Below are 23,162 nucleotides of genomic sequence, written 5' to 3'. Positions count from 1 at the left end.
TATGATGCAATATCACTTCCTTGATCATGTTTCTTTATATGGCACAGTTGAATTTAAAATGGGGAAATTAGCTGGTGGGCCAAATCTAATCAAAGAGGCCTGTAAAAGAGGAGAGCATTCTCTGGCTGGGGAAATCAGAGAGATCTGAAGCCTGAGAAGAACTGAACATGCTGATGCTGTTTTGAAGATGGAGGTGACACTTGAGAAGGCATGGGGACAGCCTTGAGAAATGCGGGAGCCCTAGAATTGCTGAGGGTGACCCAGTGTGGAAACTGGAACCTCAGACCGAGGGTCAACAAACTGAATGAGCTCAGAACTGGATTCTTTACCAGAACCTTTAGTTAAGAGCACAGCCTAGCCAACGCCTTGATTTCTGCCTTGTGAAAAAGAGCCTGAGCAGAGAACCCATACAACCCCACCCAGACTCTGACCTTCAGAATTGCGAAGTAAGAAATGGGTGTTCTTCAACGAACAGTAGCCCCGACTCGCCGCAACTAGAGAAAGCCCATGTGCGGCAACGAAGACCCAATGCAGCCAAAAATAAATAAAATAAAATAAATAAATTTATTAAAAAAAAAAAGAAATGGGTGTTGTTTTGAGGTACTAAGCTTGTGGGAATTTGTTACACGGCAAAAGAAAACTAATATGACAGGAACAGACTACCCATACAAGAGAAAACTAAATGGCTAACAGTCATGTGAAAATGCATTCTCTTTCCATTAATCAAAGAAATGAAATTGAAACAACAGCAAGGGACCATTTTTCCAGCTCTCAAATTTACATAGATTTAAAAAAATTCTAATTCTCCACATCAGGTAGTGGGTAGCGGAGCAGACACTCTTAGATGCTGTGAGGGGTGCGCAGATGTGAAAGCTTTCTGAAAAACTCATTGGCTGAATGTACGAAAAGTCTCACTAAATGTGTCCACTCCTCGATCCAGTAGTTCCACTCCTAGCAGTCTGTCCAAAGGAACTTACGAGAAATATTTTAAAAGTTAATGTTCACAAGTGCTTAATATGGCTTTGGTTAGAAAAGTCAGATATTGGCAATAGTCTAAATGCTCAACAAGAGGGGAACAGTTTAAATGAATTGTGCTATCATCAAAAGACATGGTTTTATACAGATTTGTAAAAGGATGTTTATGAAGAGTTTTAACAGTGTGGAAAGGTATTTATCAATTTTTGCTAAATGGGGGGAGATAGGCTAGAGAACTGTATGTGCAGTCAACTCTCAACTATGTTTAAAAAACCAGACAGATCTACCTACATAAGGAAAGGGACTGAAAGGGCCAAAATGGGGCAGTGCTTTTTTCTCATTGGAGGATGAATAGGCATTGTTTATTTTCCCTTTTATACTTTCTGTATTTTCAAAATGTTTAACAATAAGTATATAGTAATTGTTTATAACCATAATAATCAATAAACATTATTTTAAAAGCTGTTAAAACTCTATGTTGTGGGGAATACAATGAATCTAAGACATTGTCCAGTCAAATAATAGAGAATATAAAAATCCATAAATAACTTAATATATGGCAGGAAGTGATGTTTTAAAGAAAGACTAGAAGATAGGATATGATAAATATGGTTGGAAAGATTGAAATAAAGTTGGATAACTTATTTCTCGATAAGGGTAATCAGTGAAAGCTTGGTGGTGGAAGGATGGCTGAATATCATACTGAAATGATAGAAAAAGGAAGCTCATGGTTGAGCTTTCGTTGTCTTTGTTTTCTCATAGATTGATGGATTTTAGGCTTTGGGCTATGGACTCAGGTTAATTATATAAGTGGAAAACAAAGAACTGTGATGGATATATAACCATTAGCAAAAAAGAAAAAGAAAAAGCCCTCTGCATGTTATTACTAGGAAAACCAAACTGGATGTAGGCCGGTAACTGCTGCATTAAAAAACATCCAAAGCTAATATTTATTGAATACTTATCAGATACTTAATATACTCTATTCCAGTTTAATCATGTATGCAGCCTTCCCGTAATACTTGAAGTCACGTCATACATTTACAAATTTAAGAAACAGGCAGGTAGAGGGGTACTACGTTAATTACTGGTTTCAGAAGACCTGATTTTAATAGAAACCTGAAAAGGTTAGACCATTTGGGCAGAATTTTTAGCATTCTCCATCTCTAGACAGTTTGCAGGAGCCCCAGACCACTGCTACTCCTTCTTTTTTTTCTTACTAGCTCCCTTTTCTATTTTCACTTTACACTCTCCTCCAACACCTGTAGAAAAGTATGGAAAGTGTCTGTTGCTCCACTGGCTGTTAGCCAAATGCTGATTTTCTTCATGGGGAGTGTTAACCCTTCAAAAGAAACCCTGTGGAGGGATATCTAGAAAGGAATTGCTTTTTTTCTTTTTCCTTTTTCTTTTAGAGTGGATTTTATATATGGTTCATAAGTAGCGGAACTGTATGCTAGCTTGGAGTTTCTGGGGCAAGCTAATGCAGAGAATTGAGTAATGAGTGAGAGTGTGATAAGAATAACCACCAGTAGTAAATTCCATGCATTGTGTTTGCTCTGTTTCATTGGCTACTGTAGGTATTACCAGACAGCAATAACAAGCCTACATAGTTCACCTTCATATTGACAGTAAGGTATGAAGTTTATTTGGTCCATGAGGGTAATTAATGTTAATGGCAACATGAATTATGAGCAAAAACCAAAGTCAAAATATAGAGGCCATTGTATTGAGATGTCAGGCATGCTATTTTCATTAACATTTTGTTTGTTTTTCATACACTCATTAACTGTCAATTTGAGTTATGTGTTTTAAATTGGATTCCCCGATTATATGCCACATTTGTGAGTATGGGAGAGATTTATTTGTCTAGTTACCGTGATTAGTGTAACCAATTTATAATTCAGTACAAACTGAAGCTGCCCTGTTCTGCATTATCCAGTTTACTTGTGGACATTTATCTAACTGGGAAATTGCTAAATATCCATTTTACCTTGTAGTCTATAGATGTGATTATAAATGTAGATTTTCATAGAACAAGGAACATATATTATAGGTTAGAAAACATTGGAAAGGTAACCAGCAGTTTTTATGCTCCAGGAAATTAGCTAATTGATCTTTTCCCATGAACTTTTCCAGAACAACTTCTCTTCCACCCTCAGAGATTCATTGGTTTGTTAATTAAACAAGTAAGAATTGAGCACTTATTTTGTGCCGTGGCACATACCTCTTGTACTTGGAACCAGCAATACAATCTTGAAGAAAACAGGCACAATCCTTGCCTTCATGAAGGTTACAGTCTAGTGAGGGAGACACACAAGTAAGCAGGCTAGTTTTACACAGAGTGAAAAGCATTATAATTGAGGAAATCAGTGTGCTATGGGAACACACAAGAGGGATGTTCAAAATGGACGTGGGAGGTCAGGGAAGAAGTGATACCTCAGCAAAGACCTGAAGGCTGAATGAGAATTAGCCAAGTTGTGTGCCTTTGTGTTTTGGGGTGCGGGGTAGAGACGATGGAGATTTAAGAGGTAAGCCCAGGAAAGTAAGTGGACTTGAGCTCTTATAGGCAGTGTTAAGGAGTATATGATTTATCCAGAAGAGAACAGGGTTTTAATTTTAGAAAGCCCTCTCTGAACTGCAGTGTGGCGAATGGATTAGTGGAGGGAAAGACTAAAGGGAGGAAACTGGATGGTAGTGTCTGAACTAAGGCCATAAAGAAGGAGAGCAATGGATAAATTTGGCAGATCTCACAGAGGTAGAATTAGCATGACTTGCCGATTTGGAGTGATTTGTGGGGGAGGGAGCCAGCAGGGTCAAGGATGATGATATCCTTCACTATATGGAGAATGCCAGGAGGAGGGGCAGGTTGAGGGTAAGATGAGGAGTTTGGTTTTGTGCATGTTAGGAGTTAGGGGATGTCTGAAAGGCAGTTGCATGTGGGTCTAGAGCTCAGGATAACAATGTTTCTCATCTGTCACATGGACTGCTGCCGAAGCCATGGGGATGGAGAAGATCACCCAGGTGGAAGAGGAACTAATTAAGAGGGTTATGGGGAAAACGGAGGAACACCTACATTATGATGTGGGCATAGGAAGGGGGCTCATACAGGGTACCAGAGGGAGCATCCAGAGATAAAGGAGAAATTCCAGAAGAGACTTACATCAGTGCTTTCATGAGAGCAATGCAAAGAGTGGGTGTTGAGTAGGTCAGATCCTGCTGAGAGGTCAGTCAGAGGTGGAGTGAAAAACCTCCTGGGTTTAGCCAAAAGGAAAGTGTTGGTGACCTCTGCCTGTGCAGTTTCACCTGGGGCAGAATCAGTGCTTCTGCAGGGAGGAATGAATGGAGTCAGAAAGCATAAAAAAAAAAACTCTTTAAGAAACTTGGAAGAGGAAAGGAGGAGGGACAGAGTATCCTACCTGTACAGGAACTTGGGAGACAAGGGAGTATTTTACTTCTTTGTTTTTTCTTCTTTGAGAAGAGACATTCCTTTTGAATCACCCTGAATCTTGCACTACTGAATCCTTCCACTCTAAGACTACCAGAAAGCCCGATGTGCAGCAACTCATTTTGCCTGAACAGTGCAGGAGGAACCCTTGAGTTAATTAAAACCTTATCTCAGAGCTTCCTAAACTGACTGCTGTCACCACTCTCTCCACCAGTTTGTTGGTTTATAATGGGAGGAAATCAAAGAGACTGTGGTAACCCTTTCCCTGGTACCATACGGATGACCCCGGATGACCCCCGTTGGCATCCTGTACCCTGCCTTTGAGTTCACAAAACACTACGTTACGTCATTTGATTTACATTCCAGAACAACCTTCGGGGAAGGTAGGATAGGGATTCTTATTTGACCTGCATTGAAATAACTAGAATTCAGGTTCAAATGACATGCCTGGAATCACACATCTAGTAGTAGTGCATGGGCAGTTCAGGTCTTCTAATTCCAGATCTTGTGGTCCAAAAGTAATTAACTTTCACTGAGAGGTTAGATATGATGTCTATATTTTCACTGTAGTGTGATCATATAAAACTTGGGCATATCATATTTCAGTACACTTAAGAAACAAGACTGAAGATTGTGGGTCAACTTTGTAATTTCACTTGAGTCCCATATACATTGATATTTGTCCCCTATCCACCCGCTGTCCCCCAAAAAAGTTAAGTTGGTTTCAGAAGGAGGCAGTTTATTTGGACATGCCTTAATAGTCAAAGCATGTTTGAATTATCTATAGTCACATCTAATTTGAAAATATTCCTTTTAATTCTTTTGACAGAAACACTTATTTGCAGGGTTTTTTTTTTTTTTAAGCAAACATTTTTACAGTGTTTCTATTTATTGGCTAAATGAAAAATGATGTCTTTGGGAAACATTAGTAAAAGGTTTGGGCAATTAGGACTATGTAAACATTTGCAAAAGCACTTGTTTAGCCTAAATGGAGTCAGTTACTATACTCTTGCAGACATTCCAAGCAATATGTCCAAGGTCACTGAGAGAATTGAGGTTAGCTATTTAGTTAGAGAACAGCCTTTTATTCTGTTTGTTCAGACACCTATCATCCACTATTCCCTTGGAGAATTTACAATGACACAGAAATAGTACAGAGGTGATTTTTTTTTTTGTAAATTAAGTATAAACTATTTCCCTGGATATTTAACAATTAACTTTCTGAGTTGTGGGATTAACAAACAGAAGGATTTAAAAAATAAATATTAAAGTTGCTGAAGTTTGACACTAAAACTCAAAGCACCTTGTATGTAAAATTCTAGCTGTATTATCTCAGGGTAATTAGTTTGCAGTTAATTGTTATACAGGACAGTATGTGCATTTTAGAGGTTTGTTTCCACTTGCTTACTGGCCATATTACCTTGGACAAGGTACTGCATTTCTTTAGATCTCAATTTCCTTATCTGTAAAATGGTAATAATAATAGCAGCTCTCCGATAAGGTTGTTGTGAGGATTTAACAACATAATGAAGATAAAGGGCTTCACATAATGACTTTAGGAAGTGCTCAATAAATGTTAGTGATGACTCTTAAATCTTGGTCTTGGTGTAGGAGTTGTAAGAACTCTATTTTGTTTTTAAACGTTTCACTAAATACACCATTCCACATTTAACATATGTCCATCCACGCTGAAGGAGTCCTCTATAGGGCATTTTTGAAAGGTTTAATATAACAGTAGTTGTCTCTGATGAAGGGTTTAGTATAACAGTAGTTGTCTCTGATGCAGGGCAAACTATTTGAGTCCCAGCTACCATAAGCCTATCATCCTAATGTCAGATCAAAACAGTCACAGAAATAAGACCAATCAGAGCTCCAGAATTCAACTTCAGAATGTTTACACGTTGCTGTCTTGTTTTGTAAAAATCCATTTAGTACCAATGATAATAGTCCACAGTAAAAGAAATTTAAACCCAGATTTGTGGATGAAAACGTAGTTCTTACTGTTCTTCCTCTTCATACTTAGTAAACTTTTCCTTTGTCCTGTGTGATGGGCAGAGAGTTTTCTGGCCTTCATGTAGTACATAGTAAAATAACAAAGACTCGTCCTCTTGTTTTACCTTGCCTTGTCCTTATCTTTGAGGGTCAAAGACAATGTTTTGTCTGCTTTTGGCAGGCTTGCTTGTTTCCTGACGGAATTGGTAAGAGGCTGCTTGGTAGCCAACCAAGGTCAAGGTCATTGTCACAGATTGAGTCCAAAAGGGAGGGAGGGGTCATGGGTGCAGCCCATCACCCCTGGGTACGTCTGTCCTTTCAAATAAGAAGTGAGTCACCTTCTGCTTAGACCTTATCATGGGTCTGGTACTCTCTGGGTGCCATTCAACAAAGACCCAGCCTCATTTTTTAGCAGGTTCAAGTGTAGCCAGGAAAGAAAAAAAATCAGTTAACTACTTCTCATGTACGTTCACCCTAAATGCCCAGAGGAACCAGTTTTGTGAATATGTGCTAACCCATAAGCTGGTTGTTGCTTTGAAGGTTAAAGTGGTGAGTATTCTCCCTTCTGGTAATCAGCTGCGGTGACCCAAGGAATTAAAGTCAACGGGAAGTGAGGCAAGGATTCATTTCTCATGACATCTCAGCCACCCAGCAAATGCTTCTGCTGGCCAGGGATGTTTCTGTGGGTCGGATAGATTCTGTGGGTTGGATAGACTTGGGCAGCTTGTGAGGAAGCCCTCTACACTTGTGCCTCCCATTTGTGCAATTGTTTGTTAGTTCACTTTGAGCTCAGGCTTTGGTGGGACCTTTAGAGATATTCCTGTAGGTTGACAGCTTCATGCCAGAAGCAGCATCATTTTTAGAGCACGTCTGATTGGTTTTATTTGTACGTTTCGTTTGTCTTTGGTTTGTTTCAACTGAAGTCATCTCTGTACACATGTTATTATGCCATTCAATTGTGTTCTGTCACTTAAGACTTTTTATTGTCCCTTGATTAGTAATGACCTCTTATTTATGTTCCCATAACACCTTTTGTATACTTCTGTTAAGGCACTTTTTATACTTGGTTTTGTATTGTTTCCCCACTAGCTATTAAGCTCTTTGAGGGCACAAGCTGTGTTTTGTGTCCGTACCATCACCTAACGTAGTGTTTGGGTACTTGGTCCATCCTCTGTGAGCGCTTGTTGAGTATAAATGGTTGTGTGGTTAGAAATCAACAAGCTTCTTATAGGAATAGTAATTGTTTTAGATTTTACAAAAATTTCACATATATTATCTGCATTTGTGCATTACAGCTCTCTAATGGAGAGGTGCACTGATGGAGACAGACGTTGGAAGGATTTCCATTTTGCAGATAAGAAGGGCCAAGACATCCTGAGTCAGGCTGACTTGCTGGAGGTCATTCAGCTTAGAAGGCAGTGCTGGGACATAAACCCTTTCTTGGTGTCAGAAATGTGTGTTCTTCCCATTGCCACACCTCTGTCCCATCAAAAAACCTCAAACTTGGGTGGCTCATGGATTGAATTCACCTTACTCCTTGTTTATGGTCCTTCTAGCGTCAGGGCCCCTGAGTGATTTAAAGTGGTTTAAAAGGTAATTGAACGTGGACTCAGTAATTTGACAGGGATTCTGGGAATTTCTTTTTCTTCCCCATGGGGCCTTCCACTGACAGTAGATGAGTCATTTTGGTCTCTGTTTCATCATCTCTAAAATAATCCTGCTACTTTACTTACCTGTCTCTGTTGAGATTACTACAGATTTTTTTCAAGAAGCTTATCAAGTGCTTTATAAACCATGCTCTAAACCATGCATGTGAAGATGATTATTCTCAATAAAGTCAAATAGTTATATGAGCTGATGACATCTTTAAAGATGCTAATCTGAAAAGCTATTTCTTTAGCTTTTTTGGGTATCTTGCATAGCTGGGTCTCAGCGTTCCTCCTTGGGGTGGCCATTACGAGGTCTCACGCCAGCTGGTTTAGATGACACCTCCATGTACTCGTTATTCCCTGTTGCAGTTGGAGGGTGACTCTAGCACACGTGGTTTTTATGATGGAACTTTTCAACTTCTTCACCTCAGTCCTAGGATGGAGGTAATTTGAGTGATTCTTTTGTTTGTTTTTTAATCACTCTTTCCTGCCATGGAGGTAACGGGGAATGGAAAACATTGAGTCTGCATTTTTAGACACTTAAGTAACTGAAGTTGTGTCTGTCTGTTTTGCTCCTAAAACCAGGACATTTTGGAATGCTGGTGGTTTTATGAAAATGGGCTTCTCAATGAGAAGTCTTGGCTTTCCAGCGCAGTGGGTGCCACAGGGGCATAATAACATTGCTGCCTTCAATAGCAGAGCAATTGGAGATTTGAAGCCCCACACTTATATTTAGGTTGGTTTCTGGGAAAACATCTTGGGGCATCAAATGTCTCAATGATTTTTGCAAGAGGCAAACAGTAAGCACAGAGATGGACTGAAAAATGCTTAGGTTGATTGCCCGGGGGTATTTCAAAAGGAACATGTCCTTTCTGGTATTAAAAAGAGCTTGAGCTCTAAGTCACTGGAAAATTAGACCAGCCAAGGTATGGATTTGGAGTGGTTCACAAAATAATTCCCAAGCGCTGCATAGGCGCTCTTGTTTCTATAAAAGGTCTGAGTGAGGTCTTTGCTACCTCACCTTTGCCATGTTATTTTTAAACCCAGTTTCAATAGCTTGGAAGCTTTTTCTAACCAAGAAAAAATTTAAAAGCTCAAGTCAACATAACGTTTTGGAAAGCATGTCAAATTTTTATTAAACGAGCTTATAATGAATTCAAATATACTTTGGCCAGAAAAGCAGAGTGGTGTTTATATTTACAGACGTCAGTACTTTGAAAACATGCTCTTTATGCAGTCGTTCATTCAGCCCATATTTACTGAGCACCCATTGTGTACTAGCCATTGTGTTAGGCCCAGTGAGGGTTGTAAAAATGAAATGGGGTAGAATCGCTGTGCCCAAGTTGCTGTAAGTCCAGTAGGGTAGGCGTGTGACCTCAGGAAAGTTACCAGGTATCGTTTCGCCTCAGTTTCCTCATCACTTTACACATGGTGAGGCTTAGAGATATAAAGTACTGAGCAATGCACCTGGCACAAAATATGCTTTGGGTAGTTATTATAATATAATATATTATATTATAATAATATAAGATAACATAATTGTTATAAGATAATATAATTATTATCATCATCATTCCTTTCAGAAGGAACAGGCAGCAGGCAGTGTAAGTTGTGGAGGCAGTACCAAAGCCATTCTCTGGACATTTAAAGAAAGAGCTGACCGTTTTAGGGTGAGGAATCACAGAAAGCTTGTGGAAGAGGCGGCAAGTAAGCCTGAAGAGTGGATAGAATTTCAGTAGGTAGAGGTGGGGAGACGGTACCTCAGAGATAACTGTAAGCAAAGTTTTGGAGTTGGGAAAGCCTAAAACTTGAGCAGTAGCATCCCAGTTTGGAGGAAAAGAATGTCTTATGGAAGGGAAGCGGGAAGTTGGACAGGCAAGCTAGTCCAAGACTGTGAAAGGCCTAGAGTGTCAGGTTAGAGAGTTGGGCCCTGTTGTCAGTGGGAGCTGCATTGAAGGGTTTTATTTGCTACTGTCTCCCCAGTACCTCAGACAGCACCCAACCCATAGTGAGCAGTCAGCAAATAATTATTGAGTGAACAGCTGAGTGTGGCTTTAGACAAGTTGAGCTTCATTTTGCCAGATGATAAGCCAGATAGAAATGTCCTACAAAAAGTTGGGGACATGGGACCAGAGTCCATGGAGACTGAAGGTGGAAATTTGGGAGGTGTGAGCATGGAGGTAATTATGGGGCTAAACTGACCCGAGGAGTACATGCGGCTGTAGTCAGAGAAGAGAGCTGAGGTGATGCCCCTATTTGATGAGCAGACCAGGAAGGAAAGGAGGAAGATGGAACAGAGAAGGAGAGGGTAGAAATGAGAGGAAAACAGAGAGCGCGGTGCCCATGAAACCTGGGGAGGAAAGGTTTGAGGAGGGGCCGGTTGACATGCTCGAGGCAGGTCAGGGCTTTGCAGTGCACTAGTGGCAGTATAGAGAGGAGGTCCCTGGACAGGGTGGAAGAGAGTTCAGTCAGGTGGGGCCTTGTGCCAGGCTGTAAGGTATCGGTGGGCACAGCACACTCTGAGACATTTCTTTTTTCTTTTCACGGTTAATAATTACTGGTATTTGCTTTTTGAGCAGGTCTTTAAACAGACAGTGTGCCCAAATTGTGTACTGTATATAATCTGATTCCAATTAAATATTAGATAAAAACACACCTAACTATTTCGTTCTGAGATCATGACTGATTTTTATTTTCTTTTCATATCTGTCAGTATTTTCCAGAGTTTTTATGGGTTTATTACCTTCATAACTGGGAAAAACACTGTAAAATTATATTTCTAAATGATATGTTCCTTAGGTATTGCCTGGCAATACACTTCTCATTTATTGAAACTTAGATAAATGTAGCCATTTAATGTTCCCTCCAGGCCTATGAAGATGGGATTCCATTTGTGTTTCTAGCTGTCTTTCTCCTCTGAAAGAGCCCCTGAACTCTTCTTATGAGGTCCACAGAGGCACCATTTCCTTATCTGCTGCTCTTGGCTTGCCTGTGCTCCATCAACATGCTTACATTACAACATGTCTTTATGACAAAGCACCATGACAAAGCGTAACCTCTTGTAGCCTGATAATCCAGAAGCATTTTTACTAGGGTCATATTCTCTTGTGGTGGAGTCTTTACATTATGCAACTCTCAGAAAATTTATAGTCAGCTGTGGCCTTAACCAAAGTGAAGACCGTGTGAGAGCCACATGTGCTGACCATTCTTATAATCACCCTTGTTTCTCATGTTTGAAAATGATTGGCAGAAACTGTTTATCCTAGGTGTCTTTGGTATTGCATTTTTCTCCGTAGTCCAGCTGCTTCTAAAACTACAAGGCCCCAGACACCCTCTTGAGCACTCATTACGTTCTGAATACCAGCCATTTAGTCAAGTGGGAGGAAGTCAGCGTTTTTACCATCCAGCTTGGGAGAAAGTGGCATCTCTGTGTGGGCCAGGCTGGTATTATTACTCATATCTGCTTCTACTTCTGTGTGGAAGGACTGCTGTATTCATCCTGCTAATTAGCCTTGCCTAATGAGCATGTAAACAGCAGATTTCCTTGTTAGGAAACAGTAATGCACTGATTCTGCATCCTGTTAACATTTTGATGCATGCATGGAATTCTTTGGATTGAGCTTTTATGACAACACTGACAAATGGACCTCAGTTTCTCAATCTGTGACATTGGGGAAATAATCCTTTTTACAGAAAGGGTATTCTTTATAAAAATAAAATAAAGTGTCTGTAGATCATTGAGTTTGGCTGAAAAGTAGGGTGTTATAAATAGTTGGTTGCTGACTTTGCTGTTGTTGGGCTGACATATCTTTCCAGGGGAAGACAGGAGCAGGTGGTTCTTGAATGGGTGAGGTCCAGTGGAGGGCTCCATAATTATATAGCAGTTTACATTTTTTAAAGGTGTGTTGGAACAGCTACCTGGTGAATGAGCCACATGTGAAGCAATTTGATATTAGCAATGTTGTTGGATACAGGTAGCTGAGTAAGATACCCAGAGGTTTAATGGTTTGCCAGAGGCCACCCAGCACGTGTGTGGTTGAGCCAGATTTAGAACACAGTTCTAATTAGCTCCTGATTTCCACTTTTTGTGTGGAGGCAAACCACACTGCACCCACACGGTGATTTCACTCAGTTCACTTTGTCAGAGGAAAGTCCTGTTCATATTTTGACCTGTCTGAATATGTTGTTATTATTATTATTTAATTTGTTTATTTTGTTTTTGGCTGCATTGGGTCTTTTTTTTTCTTTTGCATTGGGTCTTCTTTGCTGCGTGCGGGCTTCTCATTGCGGTGGCTTCACTTGTTGCGGAGCACGGGCTCTAGGCACGCGGGCTTTAGTAGCTGCGGCACACAGGCTCAATAGTTGTGGCTCGCAGGCTCTAGAGTGCAGGCTCGGCAGTTGTGGTGCACAGGCTTAGTTGCTCCGCAGCATGTGGGATCTTCCCAGAGCAGGGATCAAACCCATGTCCCCTGCATTGGCAGGCAGATTCTTAACCACTGTGCCACCAGGGAAGCCCATGTTGTTATTATTTTTTAATTAATTAATTTCAAAACCAAATGAGGCAAGCTAGTAAGAGGTGTTCATTTATGGAGACTAAACTTCGCATTAGACCCTTGTATTGTAGTGAATTTGAGGCCTATACATCCTAGGGAAAAGATAAATTCCAAAAGGAGAAAGGTTGGAAAATGGAACCCCAAAAGATGAAGTCATAGAGATTATATAGGAGGGTCAGTAAGGCATCACGTCTGCTGTCAAGTAGCTTGGAGTATAGAGTGGGATGGAGAGAAATTGTTCATCATTACAGTACATTGTGGCAAACCCAGGGTGTTCTGGGAGCCTGAGCAATTTGGAAGGCTCCCCAGCTTGGGCCAAAGCATGGAGGAGTAAAACAGCAAGGTGAATGTTGGTCAGGAAGGACAAACTGGAGAGGTGGATAGGTCATGAAGGGCAATGAATGTCATGCAAAGGAGTAACAGTGTATTCATTCAGCGTGTATCTATCTAGTGCCTTTTGTGTGTGTGTGTCAGGCATTCTCTATGTACTTGGGATACATTAGTGAACAAAATAAGCATCGATTCCTGCCCTCGAGGAGCTTATACTTTAGTGGGGTGAGAGAAACACTAGACATTAAATAATAAGTAAATTGAATGGTTTGTTAGAAGATGGTAGATGCATAAGGAAGAAGGGTCCAGCCAGGTGATCAAGGTTAACGTGAGCAGTAGTAAGTCATGTTGATAGTATCTACTCTTGTTATGATGTGATCAGAATGACACTTTACCTCTGTAGTTTTTCTCCCCCAAATATACAGCCCTAGTCTTATCATGAGAAAAACATTAAACAAATCCCAGTTGAGAGACAGTCTATAAAATACCTGACCAGCGCTTCTCAAAACTGTCAAAGTCATCAAAAACAAGTAAAGTCTGAGAAACCGTCACAGCCGAGAGCACGCTAAAGAGACTTGACAACTAAATGCCGTGTGGTATCCTGGATAGGATCCTTGAACAGGAAAAGGATATTAGGGAAAAGCTGAGGAAATCTGAACAAAGTATGAACTTTAGTTAACAACAGTGTATCAATATTGTTTCATTAATTGTGACAAATGTATCACATTAATGCAAGCTGTTACATGGAGGAAACTGTTTGTGGGGTATATAGGAGCTCATTGTACTGTCTTTGCAATAATTCTTTAAATCTAAAACTCTTCTAAAATTAAAAGGTTATTTAAAAAAATAAAAAACAGAGTAAAGGGGATCAGAAGTCCAGGGCAGAGACACATGTCATAATTTAAAATAGGGTGGTCAGGGGAGGCCTCATTGAGAAGGTGACATGAACAGTCACTTAAAGAGAGAGTTCACCATGTTGGTATTGGGAACCGATGCAAAGACCCTGAGGTGAAAACATGTCTGCAAGTTGGAGAACCGGCAGGGCGGCTGGTGTGGAAGGGAGGGTAGGGGGTAAGGAGAGTATGAGGTCACAGAGGAAAGGTGATGGAACCCATCGGGTGAGGGCTTTTAGGCTGCTGTTATTCGTGTGCTATACCGTGTGCCGGGAACCATGCCATGCATTGTCCTATTTAGTTCTCTCAACTATTTTAGGAGAGAGGTATTATTAACTTGCTGATTTTGCAAATGAGAAAACTGAGATTAGTAAGTGACTTGCTGAAGTCCCATTCCTGGTAATTGGTGGAGCTGCTGTTCCTTTCTTCCTCCTGAGACCCGAAGTTGTCACTCCTGACTTCCTCCTCCTCTCCTCAGGGGGCTGAACTAGATCTTCTAGGCCAGGAATTGGCAAACCACAGCCCGCTGGAAAATCTGGCCCTCTGCTTGTTTGTTTTAAGTCGTGGTAAAAAACATACAATTTACCATCTAATCATTTTAAGGTCAGTAGTGTTTATATTCACATTGCTGTGAAACAGATCTCCAGAACTTTTCATCTTGCAGATCCGAAACTCTATACTCATTAAACAATAACTCCCTTTTCCCTCCTCCCCTCCAGCTCTGGTAACCCCCATTCTACCTTTCTATTTCCATGAATATGACTTCTTAATATACATTGAATCACGCAGTATTTCTTTTTGTAACTGGTTTATTTTACTTAGTATGATATCCTCGAGGGTCATTCATGTTATAGCATGTGACAGGAGTTCCTTCCTCTCAAAGGCTGAATAATATTCCATTGTATGGATATATCGTATTTTGTTTATCTGCCTGTTTTGTAAATAAAGCTTTATCAGAACACAGAGACGTCCATTCATTTCCATGTTGCCTGTGGCTATTTACCTCACTACAGCCGTAGACCTGAGTAGTTGCAAAAGTGACTGTGTGGCCCACAAAGCCTAAACTGTTTATTACCGGTTCTTTACAGAAAATGTTTGCTGATAGTGGTTGCCAGAGTTATTAAAAAAAAAAAAAAAGAAAATGTTTGCTGAGCCCTGTTTTACTGGGAAGACTCTGAAGGGTTAAGAGAAACGATGTGGAGGCTGCTTTAGAAGGAGGAAGACAAGAGGCAGGAACACCCTGCTGCCTTTGTTGGGTGGCAGAGACATAGGTATGGGACTTGCCCTCGAGAAGCTTATAGTCTAACTGAGGGAAAAAGACAGTCTGCAAAGTTGACTTGTTTAGTGATGCTTTAGATATTTGGGGAAGGGAGAGATCCGAAAGGATTGAGTCTCAGGAAAGACTCCATAGAGGGTTGGGATTTGGGATGGGATGGGGTGGATCGGATTGCTAGAGTGTGGAGGAGTACATCAGCCTTCTCACCACCCCTTAACAGATGAGGTAAGACATTGAAGGCATTTAGAGCAGTGTCTAAATAGTAAGTGCTCACTAGAATGTAAGTTCTACAAGGGTAGGGTTTATGTCTGTCTTGTTCACTGTCGTATCACTAGTGCCTAGAACACAGTAGATGCTTCAGTAAATGTTTATGGAATGAATAAATCACTGCAACTCTCAAATTCTTTTTAGCTATTTAATTTGTACTGTGAAAATACAGGCAAAGGGCTGGGTCTCTCACATTGGTCTGTTAATTCATTTATTATACTAAAGATTAATTTTTTTTGGCTGTTGTTAAAGCAGTACCTCTATTGTTTATTGCTAGAGATAATCATTATGTGGTAAGAGGAATGTAAGTCAGGTACTAACAACAAAAGAAAAAGGGGGAAAAGAAAACAATGTCGTGATTCTAAAGATACCCACTCAAAAATAATTCATTTATTCAACAAATATTTATTGAACTGCAACTGTGTTTGGGGGGTCCATGGGTGAACAAAATTGACAGTTGCTGCCTAAGGGGATATTGACACCGAAACTAGTAATTACAAATGTGATGTGTATAACTTACAGAAGTGCTGGTGCCCTTCTGAACCAAGGCCCTTCTGTCCTTAAATGAGTACATTTAACCTAGTCTGGGACACCAGAGAATGCTTCCCTAAGGAAGTGGTAAGTCCTGATTATTGTTTGCTGTGTGGCAAACTACTCTGAAATTTAGTGTCTGAAAACAATTTATTATCTCTCATGGTTCTGGGCTAACTGGACTCAGCTGGAAGATTCTCACTTGGGAATCTCTTATGATACTGACTGGGGCTGGAATCATCGGAGAGCTCAACTGTGCTGTCATTCAAGATGGCTTCTTCCCTCACATGTCTGGTGCCTCTGTGCTCTAGCATGTGGTCTCTCCCTCCAGCAGAGTAGCCTGGACTTTCTATATAATCAGCTTAGAGCTCTAAGAGACAGGAAGAGGAAGCCACCAGGCCAGTCAAAGGCTGCACCGCCAATGGGCACAGCCACACTGTACTGATCAAAACATCACAAGCTTTGCCCCAATTCACGGGAGTGGAAAAATAAACTCACTTCTTGATGGGGAAGTAGCAAGTTCTCATTGCCAAAAAGCACGTGGGATAGGAGATATTGCTGTGGCTCTCTTTAGAGAATACAGGTCTGTCACTTGATGTTAGATTGGACCCTGAAGGATGATTAGGCATTGATGCAATGGGCAAAAGAGTCCAGGAGGGAGTAACCCCTCCAGCGATGGGAACAGCCCGTGGGCAGGCCTGGAGATCAAAATGGTAAACCTTGAAGGAGGAACTGAAAGGCCTTTGTAACTAAGTGGAGGAATGAGGGGAGGAAGAGTGGCATGGAAATGCTGGGGCACACAGTGAAGAGTAGAGTATGGTTTTTAAGGGTAAATGCATATTTACATCAGAAAGCAAAGAGAATAGCTGTGTAGGTTCCAGACAGAAGCAATGGAAAGCACTAACAGTGAAATTCCTAGAATAGGAAGAACAGATTAGCCCAGAGGACTTGGGGTGGACTTGGGGGGTGGTTCAGCAAAATCTTACCCCAAATTACATAGCTAGTGTGAGACAGAATTAGGATTTGGACCTAGCTCTGACTCTAGATCCCCTAGATTGCTTGCTATTTCTCCACTGCATTGCTCACTACACTGCCTATGGAAAGTCATTTTATATAATAAACTTGAAAATCGCTTGCTAACCAAAAGGTGATTTACTCTTCCTAATTTCTTCCAAGCCATCCAGGCAAATACCTTCTAAGTTTTCTAGACTCAACTCAGAGGGCACCTCCCTTTGAAGGCCTTCTTAATCTCTCCCTCACCTTTGCTGGCAAGTGACCCCTCCCTCCTTCCCCCACCAAATCTGTTTCCATCCTCTGTCAAGGCAGTTTTTTGGACTTATTTTCTTAGGCTCATCATGATAGACTGTGAGCCTCTTTAGGGCAAGAACTGTATCTTATTCATCCTTCCGTCTTCAGCATCTTGGACCTGTCGTGACCTTAATGGATGGTAGACGAGTGGTTTCCAGAATCCCTTGTTAAACAGCATTGAAATGGTTCTCAAGTTGAATTGTTACTGCCCTTAATGAGGATTAAATGAGGCATTGCATAGGGAAGTGTCCCTGGGACATCTTACTTTCTGTGGGCCTCAGTGTCCCCTCTGTGAAAGTTGGGGTTGAGAGGATGATCTCGAAGGTCCCGTCTTTGTCTAACAGTCTACAATCTTAGAACGCAGTGTGATGGAGTGTTCCACAAGCCAGCAGTGCTGGCCGTCAATGGTTATATGCTCCTAGCCAGCCTGTGAATACCAAAGCAGGGAGCACAAAGAGTATATTCCTAGACATTTTGATTTTAAAAAAAAAGAAGGAAAGAATCAGTTTAAAGGTATTTACTCTCTCTAGTATGATTAAAGACTGAATTTTAAGAACTAGGTAAGAAAAGGAACATTCATAATAGAATCTTAGGTGAATAACTTAGTGCTCGGCACCTTGGTGCCTCTTCTATAAAATGGGAAACATTTTATTATGTTCATTTAAAATTTTAGTAAATAAAGAACTAGAAATTTTAGATTTATTATGTATTTCTTTTTCTTAGCGTCTGGTGTACAAGATAAAACTGAAAAATTCCAAGTTTCAAAATGACAGAAGTAGTGAAACTCTGCTATAGGATTCAAGAGACTCAAGGCTTAGCATAGACACAGCAAACAAAACCATGTTTGCAGCTAGAAAAATATTATAACTGATCTTATCGCCAAAAATCAATCTGTGCCTTGCTTCATGAATGCTAACATAATAAACATGAAAATGTAAAAAGTAGACAAATTCACAGTCATTATCACTTTATAAGAGGTTAGCCACCAAGTTCCTGTGACCTGCAAACCTTCTTGATACATTTAAAATAACGGGCTGTATATAGTAGTTTTACTTACACACATTAAGCAATGTAGATTGGTGCTGTTGATTTAAATGTAATGATTTAATGACCTAAGTGCTAAAAATTATTTTAATCAACCACAGAAATTTTGCAGTTTTAAAGAAGAAAGCACATTTATGTACCTTTGCAGCAACTTGCAAAGGTGTTGCTAATTGCCTAGTTTTACCTACTTGTAAGTAGTTAAGGAAAACAAAGCTTACCTAGTTGTTTTGTTTCTTTGTTCATTTTTTTGGTAAAGATACAAAGGTGTATGTTGAGCACATGAAGTGTGGCTAGTGTGACTGAGGAACCTTATTTGATTTTTAATCAGTTTAAATTTATTTATTTATTTATTTTCTAAATTTAAAAAAAAATTATTTATTTATTTTTTTGGCAGTGTTGGGTCTTCGTTGCCGTGCATGGGCTTTCTCTAGTTGTGGTGAGCAGGGGCTACTCTTCATTGAGGTGCGCAGGCTTCTCATTGCAGTAGCTTCTCTTGTTGCGGAGTGTGGGCTCTAAGCGTGCAGGCTTCAGTAGTTGTGGCATGTGGGTTCGGTAGTTGTGGCTCATGGGCTTTGGAGCGCAGGCTCAGTAGTTGTGGCGCACAGGCTTAGTTGCTCCACGGCATGTGGGATCTTCCCAGACCAGGGCTCGAACCCGTGTCCCCTGCATTGTCAGGTGGCTTCTTAACCATTGCGCCACCAGGGAAACCCAATAAATTTAAATTTAAATAGCCATGTATGGCTAGTGTCTACCATATTGGACAGCATCACTGTTCTCGTTTGGCCTGGCCTTGGAGATCTAGCATTTCCCAGACAGTGTGGTTAGTGTTATGATTCTTTCTGCCCAGCCCCAAGGCTGGACCTACTCGTAAGCCAATCCTCAAAGCCTCAGGGAGTTTGGATCCTGAAGCCTTTTTGCAAGATGACTGGAAGAATTGTGAAGTCCAGAGTCATCATCAGGCATTACATAATCTAAGCTTAGGAAACACAACACAAAAACATTCAGGTTAATAAAAGGGCCATTCTCCCTCTCTACTTCCCCCTTGCACCTTTGAGCCTGACAAACCATCAGTGCTTTCACGGTTTGTGACAGGACTCATGCATTTATGACTTTCAGACTGATTACGATATAAGCGCAGTCACAGAATTCCTAGTCTCTTTGGCTAACTCTTTTAGGTCAATATCACAGAGATTTGCCGGGGCAGTCTTTTCACAGCTGCTCGCATAGGCTTCTCTGTATGAGTAAAAGCTGCTGACCTTAATTCCCCTTATCAAGAGTCCCACCCTGCTCTGTGTAAGTTCTAATACAATGCAGTGATGTGTACTCTTTTTGTTTTTAAGATTTTTAATTTTATTTATTTTTTTGACTGCATTGGGTCTTCGTTGCTATGCGCTGGCTTTCTCTAGTTGCGGTGAGCGGGGGCTACTCTTCATTGCAGTGCGCGGGCTTCTCCTTGCGGTGGCTTCTCTTGCTGCGGAGCACGGGCTCTAGGCACATGGGCTTCAGTAGTTGTGGCACGTGGGCTCTGGAGTGCAGGCTCAGTAGTTGTGGCACACGGGCTTAGTTGCTCCACAGCATGTGAGATCTTCCCGGACCAGGGATCGAACCCGTGTCGCCTGCGTTGGCAAGTGGATTCTTATCCACTGTGCCACCAGGGTAGTCCCAGTGATGTGTACTCTTGACAGTGGAACTTCTCTGTAGGTGTTGTCCACGTTTGGGCATGACTGCCATGGAAGAGATGTAAAGATGAGGAAGTAAGCGGGCAGATTTATGTATATAGAATACAATGATATAGAATACAATGAACTATGTGCCAATGTTGTTCTTTTCATTTTCTTTCAGGAAATTAAAGATGGTGGTGACATTGCCTTGACAAGCACTTCCTGTTGTCTTTACAGAGGTCTCACTGAAGAATAATTTCAAAGGAATGTTTGTCTCCCAGTACCTTTGTTGATGACTGTTATCATCTAGCAGATGTTTTTAATGTCCTGGAAAACATCAACCACCCTTGTGCTTGGCCTGCTCTGAGCAGCTGAATGAAAGTTCCTTCCAGTTGTTTCCAGAACTCTGTTGCCCAAAACTTTACCTCTCTTTGTCGGGTGAATGTTCATGAAGCCCTTTCCTGAACAAGTTTAGGAGGCTTAGGCCTCTTGGAGCCTGTGACATGGAAGCTTTGGAAGTGGATGATATCAGCCCAGCCCTGGAAGTTACTGAGGATTTCTTTACTACTTTCGATAGTAAGCTAGAAAAGGCTGTGCAGCAAGCAGAGGTTTATGGGATTCAGGAAGTTCCTGAACTGGTGGGGCATGAGGTCCTCAGTAACATAGACAATGGTGCTATCAGAAATGTCTCCTCCCTGGGCAAGGGAGGCATGATCTGGGACCATTGTAAGACCAGGTTCTTAGAAACCAAAGCTCAAAATGTCTTTCCTGCCAAAGAACAGTTTATGGTCCAGAAAGGGACAACCCCAGATAATCTGTCCTGGATGGAACAAAAGGAAGCTTCAACCTTTGATTTTTTCAACATCTGTCAGCGTCGGAGGGACAGACCTCGTTCTGTGAATGACTTATTGGATGAGACTTCTACTTTTAAGCCCGGCCATGCTCGATCAAGGTCAGATATTAGCCAGGTGGACTGGAGGGTGGTCCTCAAAACCATGCCTCTGCAGCAGCAGCAACAACCATCTTTTCAGGCCCCTCACTTCACCAGGACGTCTTTTCTATTGTCCTCATCAAACAAGGTAGAAGATGCTCAAGGAAATATGGGTATGTTTTTATATCTGACTGCAATTAAATAATTGTTGATTTTCCTTTGTCTCTCTTGCATCTACCTCATGAGAGTCTTACTCTCCATTGTCCGTGTCTGGCTTTGCTTACTTAAGCCCCTCTTCCATTTACCTTTGCACTTACCTTACCTGAAGTCTACAGTCTTATTCCGCCTAGGAGGAACTGAGTGAAAAGATGACTACGGTTAATTCTCCTTTCCTAATCTTGTATGTTAGAATCAGAATGTTCTCATGATTAATGTAGTACTTTCCTTTGAACATTGTATGATACCACTTATTCACATTGGTAGATGTTGATCAGCTCATACCTTGGCCATAGTCTTGTGATATGAAGGATTAAAAGATGTGTGAAGACACAGTCCCTGCCCTAAAGAACTTCTCATTAGGTTGAGGGGATCAGACACTCCCAAAGACTCAGGAAGGCGCCCAGTGGTGAGAGAAAGGAGGTGCTCAACTGAAATGCCTGGGAGGGAACTTTGTTTTGCTTTATATTTTTGGAATTTTTTTAAAAAAATGAGTGAGTGGCAGCAATTGTCAGAGGATAGAGGAAGGGGAAGACACTCTGGGCTGGGCTTGTCAGGAAGGGCTTGTGAGACATGATGGAACTTGAGCTGGACCTTGAAGGACACTAAGTTGCAGAAAGAGAGTCACAGTTGGAGGACACTCGGTCAGGATTATGGTGTGGACCAAGGGGGAGACAAGGAGACCAGGCTGACCCTTGAGGAGACCAAAGGGTCTCATGGCGGTCGTGGGAGGAAACGTTTGGAGAAGTTGGTTAGGACCTCATGGTGCAGGGCCCTGATTTCTTTTTTCCTTGTACTTTATACACACACACACACATGCACATGAATATGTACTCACCCATGAACTTCCTCTTCTGTGAGACATGACAAACCATCTCTCTGTTTCCCCCAGCATTTTTCTTCACCATAACCTCATTTATACAGGGTATCCATTTTTCTTACTGATGATTCTTTTTTTTTTTTTCTTTTTTTTTGCGGTACGTGGACCTCTCACTGTTGTGGGCTCTCCCGCTGCGGAGCACAGGCTCCAGACGCGCAGGCCCAGTAGCCATGGCCCACGGGCCCAGCCGCTCCACGGCACGTGGGATCCTCCTGGACCGGGGCACGAACCCGTGTCCCCTGCATCGGCAGGCAGACTCTCAACCACTGCGCCACCAGGGAAGCCCTCTTACTGATGATTCTTCAGTTACCCTGCTTAACCTCTTAATTTAGATGGCTTCTGCTTAATTAACTGGGGAGACTATTTTATGTACTTAACTGCTATTTTAGCGTTTCTTCAATCTCTATCATTGCTTGCTACTCCATTGATACATTTAACATTGTATTTTATTTACTTATTTTACATTAAATTTTAATTAATAACATTTAGTTTGTAAGTATAACTCGAGGCAAGGATATGGTATAGTATGTCCATTAAGGAGATGCAGTCTTCCTGCCCATGAGGTGCTACATTATTTTCACACCCAGTTCAAATCTATCCTTTTAAAATACTCTTTCCCCCCCACACTCAAATTTATGACTTGTAATTCCTTATCTTCTCTCCTAGACTTTCACCAGTCCTCTGTAACATCTAGCCAAATGGTGATCATGGGAGTAAAAAAGAAAAGGACATTATAAAGCACAGGGCTTGGTAACTGGCTAGACATTAGGGGATGAACAAGTTGCTGCGACCTCAGTGCCTGGCAGAATGAGACCTTTGCCTTGGGCTCACGTACAAACAGTTGTACTCATTGATTAGCAAACAACCTCAGTTTTTGTTTGGTTTCTTGGAGTTCACATAGATTTCTTTTTTTTTAATCACTAAACCACTGTAACCATTCTAAATCCCTGGCATAAACCAAGTTAAGAGGATGTCGTATTTCCAATTTTATTTTTTCCAATCTTGTTTGGATTGTAAATGCAAGAACCAGCCTTCCTCATGTTCTCTAAAGGAAGCTAAAGAAAGAACCTTCCTTAGCTTCTCTCTTGAGGATATGACAGACCATGATTATTACTTTTTAATTCTCAATTTAAAAAGTTTGAGTATTATGTTGAAATATAAGTACTGAGTGGTATTTTGAAAGCTAAACTGTAACCAGTGGCCTTTGCAAG

At 41.1% G+C, this 23,162-nt stretch overlaps 1 protein-coding gene across 6 annotated transcripts in view; it reads left to right on the top strand.

The window, feature by feature from the left end:
• Positions 1 to 23,162, top strand: part of PLEKHM3 (pleckstrin homology domain containing M3) — a 184,547-nt gene that overhangs the window by 2,257 nt on the left and 159,128 nt on the right. For all 6 annotated transcript variants that reach the window (XM_004262790.4, XM_033428843.2, XM_033428834.2 and 3 more), the window contains exon 2: positions 20,106 to 21,028. In XM_004262790.4, the coding sequence (XP_004262838.1) occupies positions 20,428 to 21,028 (601 nt within the window). In that variant the 5' untranslated portion in view covers positions 20,106 to 20,427. The remainder of the gene's footprint in view (positions 1 to 20,105; positions 21,029 to 23,162) is intronic.

This window comes from Orcinus orca, chromosome 7 (assembly GCF_937001465.1).
Source record: "Orcinus orca chromosome 7, mOrcOrc1.1, whole genome shotgun sequence".
Taxonomy (NCBI): Eukaryota; Metazoa; Chordata; class Mammalia; order Artiodactyla; family Delphinidae; genus Orcinus; species Orcinus orca.
Note: the sequence above shows the minus strand (reverse complement) of the source record. Positions and strands in the feature narration are given on the sequence as shown.